The following is a 13,912-nucleotide window of genomic DNA, read 5'->3' as shown; positions in this document are numbered from 1 at the left end:
AGGTTTAGTGTGTAGTACTCCTTTCTTAGTTTTCATAGTTCATGTTCTTAAGAGACAAGTTCAAAGTTAAAATTTCGGCTTTATATTTCATGTGCCTAAGGAACAGATTTTATGTTTAAATTGTGGTTTTAAGGTTAATGTACCTAAGAAAGATGTTCTTGGGGAATGTGTTCCTAGGTAACAGTTTCCATGTTCAGGTTTAGCCTTAAGGTTCAGGGTTCAATGTTCAGTGTTCTTAGGTTCAGAGTTTAGGTTTAGGGTTCACAGCTTAGGATTCAGGGTTCAGGGTCTAGGGTTCAGGATTTTAGTGTTTCAGGTACAGGGTTTAGGTTTAGTGTTTCAGGTACAGGGTTTAGGTTTAGTGTTTCAGGTACAGGGTTTAGGGTTCAGGGTTCAGGGTTTAGGGTTTAGGGTTTAGGGTTTAGGGTTTAGGGATTAGGGTTCATGGTATATTAAACTGAATATGTGTCCATGTGTCGACTATATTGGAAACTATCAGAGTGGGCCATTTATATAGCCTTAATTAATTTTTTTTTGTTCGTACATTATAGAATATTATTGAATTTCCCTTCCTGTCATTATTATTTTATCATCAGTAGCCATACTTATAATTTTTTTTTTAACGCATTATAGGATCATATATAGATATTTTCTATGCTTATATGGAGCCTATATTTTTACATTAACATAATTATAAATTGATTATGGAATTAATTTGTTTTTTGTAATATAGTACAAAATAATTGAAATTTTAATTGATGGAAATTATAAGAGTTTTCACAACACACGATAGCTTCTGCTTAAGCGTAGAATGTTATGAATCCTATACTTTTTTACAAGAATAATACACGTAAATCAGAAGTTGGGAATAAAATAAGAATACTTGACACAACATCATTAAATAATTATTTTGGAATAACTATTTCTAATTTAAATTTAAAGGAACGCATGCATTATTTTTTTATGTATTTGTAAGGAAGCCTATATACTGTTAAATAAGAAAAATGTGTTTTCATGCTATAACGGTGGAATTGATGTATTTATAATAAAATAAGAACAATATATCGTAAAACAAGGAATAATTACATAATATGAGGAACTCGTGCATTTAATAATATGAATGTGGGTTATACATGTTGAAAAAGAAATATTATCTTTGTAAAAACAGAAAAGTATTGCCACTGAGTTATTTAGTTTTATTGGATAGGCGCAGTAGTATTGATAATTATATTTAATATAAATTGTAAGTATTCATATAAAGTTATGTGTGCATTCCATAGAATAAAACAGTATAGCATATAAATATATATTATATATAATTACAGGGAATATATATTTTTTTTTCTCTCTCAGTATAAATAAATAATTTATAACGTATGTTCTTTTTTTTTTTAATTATATACTAGGACATTTATGAGTTATTCTGAACTCTTGATATATGCAAGAATTATTTTTAATTTTATATGATTGTGGTTCCTGCAATTAAAAAAAAAAATACTTGGAAAAAGTTCCGTTATTCAATATGATTATTTTTATTTTATTTTTTTTTTTTCATCAATAAAAGGATAGCCCTTTTTATATAAATAATATAAAGGTTTCAGATAAAATTGAGTATATGAATTTTACAGAATACAGGAAAAATCCTTTAAATTAAAATAGAACAATAAATTTGTTAAATATTATCAAAGGAAGAATGGCATGTAATTATAGAAAAGTTTTTATTTCTGCATCACACATTTTTGAAATCCGTACGTAAATATATATAATATATGAGAAAGAGCAAAAAAAAAAGGCTCCCCACCTGCTGCAACTACTTGCGCTTACTATGTTATAAACAATCATGGGGAAAATATATTTTGAAGAAGTATTCATTGCAACAAATTAAATTCAATATCTTCTATGCTAATATATTTTCATTAATATTTTTTTGCATGTTGAACTACTTTGTGGGGTTTATTGCATGCTGAAAATTTTATTCATATGTAAATAAGATTCTACCGTTTCGCATAGGGGAAACGTATATATTTCACCCTAAACTAGAAACCTCGTAATTTAAGCGTTAATCTTAACCTAAAATAGCATCCAAACAGAGACCCCCCAAATTGGGCTATTTTATTTTTCTTTAATTTAATTTTTTTTTTTTTTAATCCTGATTATACTTAATTAAAAAAAAAACTGGAAGTATAACTTTTAACTTCTTTTTTTTTTTTTTACAATAAAAATTTTAAAATTAAAAAAATCGGAATTAAGTGGGAACGAATATATTATATTTTTAATGTATTTTTATTTAAGGCTTAGAAATTTCTTCAAATATTTTTAATCTTCCTAAAGAGTATGTTTTATGTTTGCTTTAATTTATATTTATTTTTTACAGCAAAGTGTCTTTTTATTTTCTAATGAACCATTCTTGGGAATTGTACTATTTTGTAGAAACAGAATAATTAGTACTAAAAAAGTATTCGCATGCTTAAGTAAGCATATATTTGCATCTGCCCAATATATATAATTCCCATTTTTCTGTGGAAGCTATAATTTTCATATAAGTAGAGTTTACATTTTTTTCTTTACATATTACGAAGAATATTGTACTTAGAAAAAGGGGGAGGAAACCATCCGCTTGATAAATCTTCTTCTTTCTTCTACATATATATATATATATATATATATATATATATATATATATATATATATATATATATATATATATATATATAACATCCACTCTCAAGAACATGGCGCATACAAATGAAATAATCGTCAACGGCGCATCAGAAAGGTCGATGCAATCCCAATGTGGTAATTACCAAATTGTAGGAGCTAGGCAAGAAAGAAAAATGGATGAACAGAAAAGTACACAACGATCATCCTTTTTCACTAAAAAAACTGCTATGTTGTTTTTTGTTCTTGCTTACATCTTTTTAAAGGTGAGTCATTTTACACAAAATGAATGATAAAGAACATTCATATAAATGATAACGGGATGTGGAAGTTAGAAGTGCTCTATACACCGTTAACGTCCACATATAATGCCCCTTTCCTTTCCAAACAACTGATTTTTCCCTTATTCACTCATTTAACTTATCAACCCATATCATTCCTTTCATTTCATTACGTTCCCTTCTCATACCATTCCCTTTTACCCTGCAGCACCAGGATGATGCTCCAAGACAGGGCGTGAATGCTTCTTTACCACTGTGTAAGGGTGTTGGTAGAATTTTAGCAAGCAAAGAAAGAGCAACTCCATCAGGGGGCAAATTCCAATTAGGACGGGGAGCTTATGACAACGGCGTGGAAATCCATAGATACATCCAACACTACTATGAGGATCCTGAAGAAGATTATGAGAACCCTGAAGAAGACTATGATGATCCTTACGAAGTTTACGATGATCTTTACGAAGCTTACGATGACCCTTACGGAAATTATGCAGACCCTTACGGAAATGATGCAGACCCTTACGGAAATTATGCGGACCCCTACGGAAATTATGCGGACCCTTACGGAAATTATGCGGACCCCTACGGAAATTATGCGGACCCTTACGGAAATTATGCGGACCCTTACGGAAATTATGAAGATGACGAAGAACCATATTCTGATGAAGAGATTGAAGGAGAAGATGAGGGATCGGAAGAAGAAACTGAAGGGGATTCATCGGAAGAAGAATATGACGCAATGGATGTTTCAAAATATGAAGATTGGAACACATTCAAGCAAAGCTTAGAAGCGGATTGGGGAAAATTTGAAATGAAATTATTTAAAGCAAAAGAAACCTGGATGGAACAAAAAAATAAAGAACTTTCCAAATGGCTTAGCTTAGTTCAAAATAGATGGAATAAATACTGTGAAATCCCAACAACAGGAGAGGATCCTGGTAATTTAAGAAAGCAAGATTGGAGCAGCTGCGAATGGATAAAATGGTTTAACGCAAAAGTAAAATGCCCAATCCATGCACAATTGGAAAAATGGTTGGACGAAAATCATTCCAATTTATTTAATATTCTTGTAAAACATATGGCACAATTTAAGTGCAAGAAAATCAAAGGGTGGTTAATGTACCACTGGAAAATGAACGAAGAGGATGATGATTATGAAACTTATGCAGTTATGCCAACACTGAAATTTTTAGATTTGGTGCAGTCTCGAAAATGGTATCATGCCAATCCTAATATAGATAAACAAAGAAAAGAACTCATGGAATGGTTCCTCCTTAAAGAAAAGGAATATGTAAAGAAGGAACAGGTGGACTTGTCTCATTGGGAAAATATCAAGCATTCTTCCATTAATTCAATGATTACAACATTTTCTGAAAAGCGCCTAACGGAGAAAGAATGGAATAAATTTCTCAGTGAAATAAAATTTTGAATTATGGAAAAAAGAAACAAATTATTCAAAAATATAATAAATATTAATTCAAATTATTATGAAAATTATTTAAATTCTCCACTTAGAGAATATTTGGAAAAATATGGCTTTACTAATTTTTGAAATTGAATAAAATATTAATTATAATATAAAGATTTTTTTTTTTTTTTTTTTTCCCCATGTATTATTAATAATATATGTATAATAAAATAACATATTCCATTGATATTCATTTATTAGAAAATTATTGTTAGTTATTATTCGTATATTATTTTCACATGTCGCCAAATTATTATGTTTCTTTGGGGCGGAATCGATGAGTGTTTTGGTAATTAATTTCTAATTTCATATTTTTAATTATATGCATGACCAAAATATAATGTTATATTCTTTAGTACTGGACAACCTTAACAAATATATACTTCTATAATACTCATAACCTTCTTTAATTTATGATTATTAATATAATAATAAGCAGTATATTTTCCTTGATATCCATTTAAATATGCTTTTTCAATTTATAAGAATAAGAATGTCATTAAGTATTAGCTAATGATTGGTTCCCAGATTATTTATTTCTTCGTTGTAAAATTATAGGCACAACCTTCTTCAGCGGTTTCGTAGCAGTTATTTACAGACCCCCAATATTTGTCTTCAGGAAACATATAAGGGGAAATTTGTTTCTTATTTATTCGGTTTTTTCACTAGTTCTACTACTCATATTATTATATTAAACCTGCGGGTGAAAGGATGGATATATCTATAATGGAGGCAAAATTCGGTATAGTAAGAATATCAAATAAGAAGAAGGCTTTTTTTTCTTTTGGTTCACAGATAATTACATTTTTACAAGAATAACATAATTCCTAAACTTTCTCGAAATCTTCAATTAACAATTCTTTTCTCCTTTTTATCATGGCATATGGTTCCCTTATTACGAAAACAATATTTTCACTTTTTCCACGAAACAATTTTAATATAGTTCACTAAGCATTAATGAGTGTGTCTTTCTTATTTTTGTCTACTAATGTCACATTTTAAATAACTATATTCTTAGGCCATCTAAATTGTGCTACGTATGGTTTCTTAAAAGGTCAAGAAATATAAGTTCTCATTGTTCTGTTTTTTCCATTGGATTCTATATGATGCGCTTTCCTATCTAGATAAATGAGTGAACGCATTTTACTACAACTTTGGAATGAGTAAAAACAAACTTCTCTGAAATTTTTTTCATCACATTTCACACATTTTCCGTCATTCTTCCAATCATATATTTTAAATCCCAAAAGAAATTTACACATTTAAAAATCAATATGCCTATTAGAGCTAAAAAAAAAAACTCTGTGATATCCATTTGAATATAATATGAATGAACATATGGCAAGAAAATAGGGAGAAGATAATACTTTGAAATTGTTAGAAAACTTCGAAATGCTATTGCTACTACAACGCTTTATAATATGCTCGCAATCTTTTAATTTTTCCTTCCGTCTTCGATCTATGTTCATACCTTCCGTCAGATCTACGTGTGACTTTACTGCTGTTTTGATTCTTTCGGAATCTTCCTCACTATATCCCATTCTATGTAGAAATTTCTTCTTATATAAATCGAATATTCCATCGAAGTGTTCTTGGGACTCTCCCAATAATCGGTAGCTGCCTAAATATGTGGGCATTCCATCATCCTCCTTAATTCGATTAAGCGTGTTCTCTTAAATCAATCCTTTGCGTTTAACCATGTACACTTGCATTTCGTGCAAATAAATTAAGGGTGTTATCATTTCCAGTATAGCACACAGCTTATCAAACATCGCTGATAAAGACCAGTTTTTTCATACCATTTCTTTCTGCTTCTTACATATTATACGCTAATCTGATTGCGTAACATTAATATTGCTTGCTATATATTTGTTAACATAAGTCACCTACCAGGGGAGTATGAAATAACTCCCCTCCATTTATAGTACAAACCAGATATAAGCGTCTTACACAAGTTCCCCTTCATTGAATAATTAGTTACTAATTTTTGAACACACTTTGCTCCGAAATGACGCACAGGTCACAGTAAGAGCAAATGTAATTGTTTTTCAAATTATGCAAAATCCACGGGTACAGGACACATCGCGGCGATTTTATCTTTTTCCCTTTCCATTTGCACGGGATGGCATACCACGATGAAAATGAAGAATGTCCAAAACTCTTCTCCTTATTCGAAGTACCATTATGGTTGATGTATGTTCACATACTACAATATCATTACTTTTCAATAGAATTTCCAGTGATTCTCTTATAAGTGCTAAGTTATTTAAAAATTCATAGATGCCCTCTTCTGTATTCTGTTTTGCAATGAACCGAAGTATTTCTACACTTTCGTCCAATTCTACTCTATAAATTTCTAACTGGTGCAAAAGTATATCTTTACTTAACGGAGTAATTGTCATTATTTCATGAACTAGTTCCATTAATCTCGCCTCCATGGTTAATCTTAACTCTGCGGCGGAATGTGGCATTTCCCTCCGTAAACGCCTAAATACCGTGTTCCTAACTAACTCTTCAACATCTAAACGATTATTTTCTTCATCCAAACGTAAAATCATGGCAGTTATTATATCACTTGCAATTACTGTTTCTACATGTATTATTTGAAAAAGTCCTAGAAGTTCATCCTCCGTAAGTTCGCAACTATAAGGACGCTTTAGTGTTTCCCTTGAATGATGTCCCTCTGCAAGATATCTTCCATTTGTTCTAGACAAATATTCATTTCGGCTATATAAGGAAATATGCAATATTGTATCAAACGAATTAAGACTATGCAACACTATTCCTGACAAAAATGTTATTAATAAAATACAAATAAATCTATACACTTTAATTATCTTCATGATATAATGTATATGATTGCACACTTCGATTATTCTGTTCGTGTAGAGCAGCATCTGCCGCCCAAGCGTACATAAATAAATAAATCAAAAATTAAACTGAATATTGTTTCTTTTTCCTAAATAAGAATAGTCCTACATACATTAAATCTATAATTTTGGTATACGAAGCTTTTTTTTTTTTTTTTAATTTTCCTTGTTGCTCATGAGTGCAAAATTCGTTTCTTATCCTTTTGCGAAAGATAGAACAAATGTATGTAGGAACTCCTTTCACAGCTACGCTTCCTTTTTTTTTTTTTTAAACATAAAAAATACAACTGTTTCCCTTAATATTTTATTTCATTAACTGAATAAAATGGATTATAAAAACTTGAATCTTACATATAATTTAAAATTTCAAATACACAGAACCCACCGATGTTGTATTAATGTACATAAATGTGTCATTCGAAATAAGAATGGAAAAAGGGCACTAATTCTCATAGTGATAGCAAAAATTAAAAAAGAACATATAAAAACAACCTTGACACACCTCAATGCAGCTGCAGCTTTAGTTGTAATGCTTTAAAATACAAATATTAAAAAAAGATAAATTTTAAAAAACGTGAAAAAATCATAACACAACTAGTGATCAAAATGTAAGTTCACAGAAGTGAATGAACGCTGTAATGATAGAAGGAATTAGATCGAAATAGTTACATTCTGTTCGTTACACATACATTTAAATAAAAAGGAAAAAGTTGCAGCAAAATACGTTCTATTCAAAATGCATTTTTTTTTTTTCCTTTTTTTTTTTTTGTTCTGGTTTAAAAGTTCTTATCAATTTCAGCCTATATTTTTGCATTACCTTCATGAAACTTGCTGCATGCAAGTACTATTTTTCAAAACCACTTGCCACTCAAAAAATGCGTATTCTTTCACCATGTATTATATCGCAATAACATTTCATGTTCTATTTTTGCATTCTTCTAACCAGCAATTTTGGCATCCACATGCATGTATACAATGCGTGGCAAAACAGGGAACAGCGACGGTTGCCGCTATGCCATGTTTGATTTTATATTCACTTAAATTTATCCCTTTTAGTTATTCACGCTCCTATATACAAAGTTACCATTTGGATCATTTCTCCAAGTTTGTGACTAATATTGTGGAACGGAGAAATATGTCTATATATTACAATGCACAATAATGGTAGGTTTTTATAACGGTGACTTATTGACACGGACTGAGGTAACCATGGAACCGTATAATGTGACATATGTACTTAAGCCACATTGGACCGAATACAGCAAGGATTAACCTCTTATAAAATACGCATTTATCACATAGCGCTAAACGGAACCACATGCAAGATACATTTCTCAGAAACCAGATAACTCAACCGCATAATCCAAAATTTAAAACAAGCCCACATAACGACATGCCTTTACTATTCAGTTAAATCAACTTTAGAAAGTCTTATCAAGTTAATTTAAATATTTCCACTTTTTAAAAAGTGCGTCTTTCATAAGGAATAAAAAGAAAAAAAAAAAGTTGTTCCCACTTGCGGAACGTTAATAAAGATCTCACAATATTATTTCTGCAAAAATTATCACACAAAAGTAAGGCGTGAAAAAAAGAACAAATTTCCCATTGTCATTTCAAAAGTGCACAGACTGATAAAAAAAATCGCAGAATGAGCACACTAGAATGAATGGAATAACCTGTTTTAATAGGCTTGATGCTCACATTTTGGAGCATTTCATTTTAGGCCATTTGCTCTACGAAAAGATAAGCAAAATGAAATTATAGAACATCTATACACTTCCGAAAATCTAATTAAAAAAAATATATCTTACAAATAACGTCAAAACGGTTCAATGCGAAAGTTTCCTTTATATTATGTGCTTTTCTATTTATTTCTTTTTTTTCCGCTTTTGCATGTCGTTACTCGAACTTTTTGCGGAATCCATTCATATTTTTGTAAATGCTTCCGTTACATTTATGAATAATTTCCAAGTGTGAAGCTTTTTTTTTTTTTTTCTTTAAACCACTAAATACACAATTTAAAAATGTTCACGTGAATGCTTTAACCATTTAAATGTAAAAATGAAGAAAACAGACAGTTGAACGTCCTCGTTACTATGGCTGGTCTCACCTTGGACATTACAAAAGGAGCTATTATATTTCTCCTTATTAACGAAACAGTAGTATAAACCCATGTACTTTGCAGTAAACCCCTTTCCCCTTCTTTAAAATTAATTTTTGTACCGGTGACCCAAATATAACATCTTAGTGATGCTTAAAGAACGATGCACACATATTCGCCTAGGTAAAAATGAAACACATATATCCCTTTTTGTTCATACAATTCTTCAAATGAAGCGCACTTAGCTTATTACAAATTAGTGAATACTTAACAAAAAAGGGTATGAGGAGTAATATACACGTCTTTCTTCTTTTCTTTCAACCCAATATTTCGCGCGCGCTGTAGGAGGCTACTAGAGCATAAGAATTATTTTCTTAACAGATATAACGCCCTTAATATACACTTGTAAAAAAATAAATGCGAAAAGGCATATACAATGGATATTATATCATCATCGGAGAAAGGTCATAAATTTCAAACACGTGTGTTTTATAAAAATTTGTTGCAACCCCCAAATTTCTTTATGTGACAACGTTTCAACATAAAGCAATTAAAATAGTCAACACATCTGTGAACAAGAACAAATCAAAAAAATTATCATTCCAAAACGTTTTAAATGCTTCTCCGTATTGGAGGTGCTTCAATATCGTGACATTTGGCGAATATACTTTTGGCAAAATTTCTGGACGAAAATTCATCATAAAACACAGGAATAATATGAATTTACTTTGCATATACGTACATTTAATCACAACCACGCTCCTTTTATGACAATTCCTAGTGTATTACTAATTATTCCATTTGAAATGTGGACTAACAAATGTATATGACGCACGTTTCGCACAAGTAACGTGAACAACATGAAATAATTGTGTGCTCTGAAAAAAGCAACTTTTATAAATACACAACTTCTTCCAGTGTACAGTCCTTAACAGGCCTATGTAAAAGGAATAGTTACCCTAAATAATTATTTTTGCACATACTAAAAAAAAAAAAAAAATGATTAATTCGGCAACCTCAATTTAACGCTTTTGACCGTTATCTCAACATGTGGTCATCCTTTTCGCGAATTGCTCTCTTTTTCCATTCCTTTTGACTTTATGATGACAAAATAAAATTCAATGGACCTACAAAGTGTACACATGTCTATACCATTAAAACATCATCTACATGGCGCAACAAAACTAAATCTAGTAACTCAAAATTGCACAATATTTTTATCCTCCGAAAAAGCATTCGAGGAGTACATAAAATATGCAAAAAAAAAAAAAAAAAAAAAAAAAAATTTAAACAAAAAATGCAAATCGTCATAAATTCCCTCATTCAGTATATGCACATATATATTTACATTATACACATAGAATTGTGTAATATATCTCAATACATATGACACAAATAATGAGTGATTTTTCCTCCTCTGTTTGCAAAATTGATGACTGTGCAAACTGCATACCCTCTTATTTTGCTTCTACAATCAATGATGCACAATTAATTACGTATATGTCCAATTTGCATTTTCTCAGAACGTTTTCTACTTAATTTTTGAAAAATAATTCATCCATTATATGTAATTTCCTGGTACGAGAAATCATAAATAGCTTCATGATAGATTATACCTCCATTTTACGTATTAGCGCGTTTATACATATGCGATTAATTCTTCGCACTAAATCACAAATCGTTCGATTCGTGTGCATTTCCCCACGTGCGTTTAAATTTTACGAATAAAAACACATTTCATTCAAAAAAAATCATTTCCCCACGGGTTACCACAAACGTATAACATATCAATTAAAACATAAAAATTTAATTAACGATAAAATCTTTCTGTCGCAATTGCGAATTTGTTTTATCGTTTAAAGTTTTCCCCCCTTTGAAAGTGCTTCATTATATACACTTCGTTACTAATACAAAAGTGATGCGTACAAATAACGCCAAACATAATTATATATAATTTTGATCTTTATTTTATATGAAGCATTTTTAAAAGCACACCACAGTTCATTTAAAAAAATATATATATATATTTTTTTTATTTTGTTTTCTGCATAGTAATTACATATATTAAAATTATATTACTCACAAATTCATGTGCCAAATATCAATGGTTAATTTTTTCCTCATTTCTAATTTTTTTAATTGAAAAAAAAAAAAAAATCCCCAATACATTATTTTGGTTTAAACGATTTTTACTGTAATTATTGCGTTACGTTAATTTTTACCTAACTTTTCGCGTAATCGCACAGTCACGCAATCACGCAATCACGCAGTCGTACAATCGCAAAGTAGCACAAAGCGCGAGCGGAGTGCTTTAACCAATATTCAATTTTTTGGAAATAATATTTAGCATATTTAAACAAATTTGTTTTCCCTCTGTCGCGTTAACTACGCGCCTTTCACAAATATCGCTCTTTTCCGCACTCACTTTTAATAGTCCCTTTCTTTATGCAAGTTTATAATTTGACTCACAGTATTTTTTTCACGTTTGCGAATTTATACGTAAGTATACATGTACATATATATATTTATACATCCATAATTTATACTTACATGTAGGTCCTTCATTTTTATTATTGCGTGCATTTTGCTGCACACTTTAACACATGCCATGTGATTTTTTTTTTTTTATTATGTATACGTGTATACATACGTATGCGGAAATATGAAACACCCCCCCCCTTATTTTATATCATCCGAACATCTGTTTTTTTCCAATTGCTATATTTTAATTTTTTTTGCCAAAAAAATTACAAACTGAAAACACAGGATAAAAATTAATAAGGAAAAATAAAAGTTTTGTTCAACTTAACAGAATTGTTACAGAACAATATTTGATATATTTTCTTATCTTTATACTAAAGCGCGTTAAGTTTTAAATTAAAGAAAATTTATTCCACACGTTTATTCATAATTTATCTGTAAGAAGCTGTTACTTAAAAAAACTTACACTTTAATGTTAGCATTAGTATAACTGCATGGAACCCAGAGTATTGTGATCACTCTGAAATATCTTATATTTTTTTTTTTTTTTTTTTTTCCCTTGCATATTTCATTTTATTATATTATTTTTTCTTTTTTCCATGTAATTTTTTTAAAACAAAAGCGTAGTACATTTTAATTTCACTCTTAGCTGTATGCATAGAATTATACTCTTAGTGATACTTGCATGTGCTTAATGTGGTTTATAAATAATCATCATTTTAGTGTAACTTTCGCGTTTTTGTTCTGATTTGGGATAAGAACAAATATATTATGGGAGAGTACTGAGATTTTTTTTTTTTTTTTTTTTAATCAAGCACGGAATTATTTCTTGTGATTTGAAACATGTGTAAGGATTAAATCAATAAACAAAGGATTAAATAAAACATTATTTGACCGCTATTGCCCCCCCCTTCCCCCAATAAATAATTCTTATGTTTTATGTCAAGGTCCTATTTTCCACATTTGAAAACTTGTTTTACAAAAGATAAAAAGTAAAACATATCACAAAGGGAAGTTCTTCTGAACGGTTACTCAAGGATATACACAGCGAGGAACTGACATTTTGCAAAGGAGAAAAAAAAGAAAGCGATAAGACAGCAAATCAACAAAGTAGTGAACGGACAAAGTAGTAAAGCGACAAATCGACAAAGCAGTAAAATTATAAAACGTCAAAGATGCAAAGCGTCAAGGCTGTAAAAGGACAAAACCCTAAAAAGACTGAACTATAAAACTACTAAACTATAAAACGACTAAGCTATAAACCCCCTGGGGCAGTAAAATAGCAAGAACAAAAAAATATACCTTCATCCGTTGACAATTTATAAAATTTCAACATTAGGGCATTATTATTGCACCTCGCATGGCCAGTGCCCTCCCCCCCTTCTTCCAAATAAATCCTTTTTATTCGGCATTTGGGGAATTAGTTGTATTTTGAATTAATTTTATTTCCAAATGCTACCTTTTGTAGATTTCACAACATATGTGTATTCCATTTTAGTTTTTTAACTTTTTACGTTAAAAACAATTTAAAAGAATTTAACGCAAAAATAAAAGGCTATGTATCGTTAGGGGGCTGATTGAAAAACTTTTGTGAATTTATAAAATCTGCTTATATAAACGAATGTGTATACATAGCGCACTGTTTTGTTATTTGTTTATATTTGCTTTACTCGTGTGCTTGTGCACTTAAAAATTCCATAAGTCAATTCGGGAATTTTTGAAAACGCAACATTTGTAAAACGTCGTCCAAAAATACCGTAACCGTTTGCATGCGTTATGATAACGCGATATAATAACGCGATTGAACAACGCAAATAAACAACACCATATAGCCACTCGTTATAGCCGCTCGTCACAGCCACGTGTGATAGCTACTAATATACGTCTATTCCGTGCGTACACCCTTCACTTCCGCCCTTTATTTACACGCATAACGCGCATGTTTTATATGAAATCCATATATGCACGCTTCTTGCATTCCCTTCACATTTCAATACCCTTGAGAAGAAAAAGAAACAGAATCCAAAGAATAACGCATTACAGCCAACAAGCGAGA

General features: G+C 30.4%; 2 protein-coding genes across 2 annotated transcripts; one reads left to right on the top strand and one right to left on the bottom strand.

The window, feature by feature from the left end:
• Window positions 1-2,732: 2,732 nt before the first annotated feature.
• Window positions 2,733-4,365, top strand: PKNH_1356500 (tryptophan-rich antigen; the record flags this gene model as incomplete). Its single annotated transcript, XM_002260938.1, has 2 exons — window positions 2,733-2,924; window positions 3,148-4,365. 2 exons carry the CDS (start codon window positions 2,733-2,735, stop codon window positions 4,363-4,365), a joined length of 1,410 nt encoding a protein of 469 aa, XP_002260974.1.
• Window positions 4,366-5,666: 1,301 nt separating this feature from the next.
• On the bottom strand, window positions 5,667-7,301 carry PKNH_1356400 (conserved Plasmodium protein, unknown function; the record flags this gene model as incomplete). Its single annotated transcript, XM_002260937.1, has 2 exons — window positions 5,667-6,076; window positions 6,536-7,301. The coding sequence occupies 2 exons, from the start codon at window positions 7,299-7,301 to the stop codon at window positions 5,667-5,669; spliced, it is 1,176 nt and encodes a 391-aa protein (XP_002260973.1).
• Window positions 7,302-13,912: the final 6,611 nt, after the last annotated feature.

This window comes from Plasmodium knowlesi (genome assembly GCF_000006355.2).
Source record: "Plasmodium knowlesi strain H genome assembly, chromosome: 13".
Taxonomy (NCBI): Eukaryota; Apicomplexa; class Aconoidasida; order Haemosporida; family Plasmodiidae; genus Plasmodium; species Plasmodium knowlesi.
The sequence above is the reverse complement of the archived record's forward strand: the minus strand, read 5'-3'. Positions and strand labels throughout refer to the sequence as shown.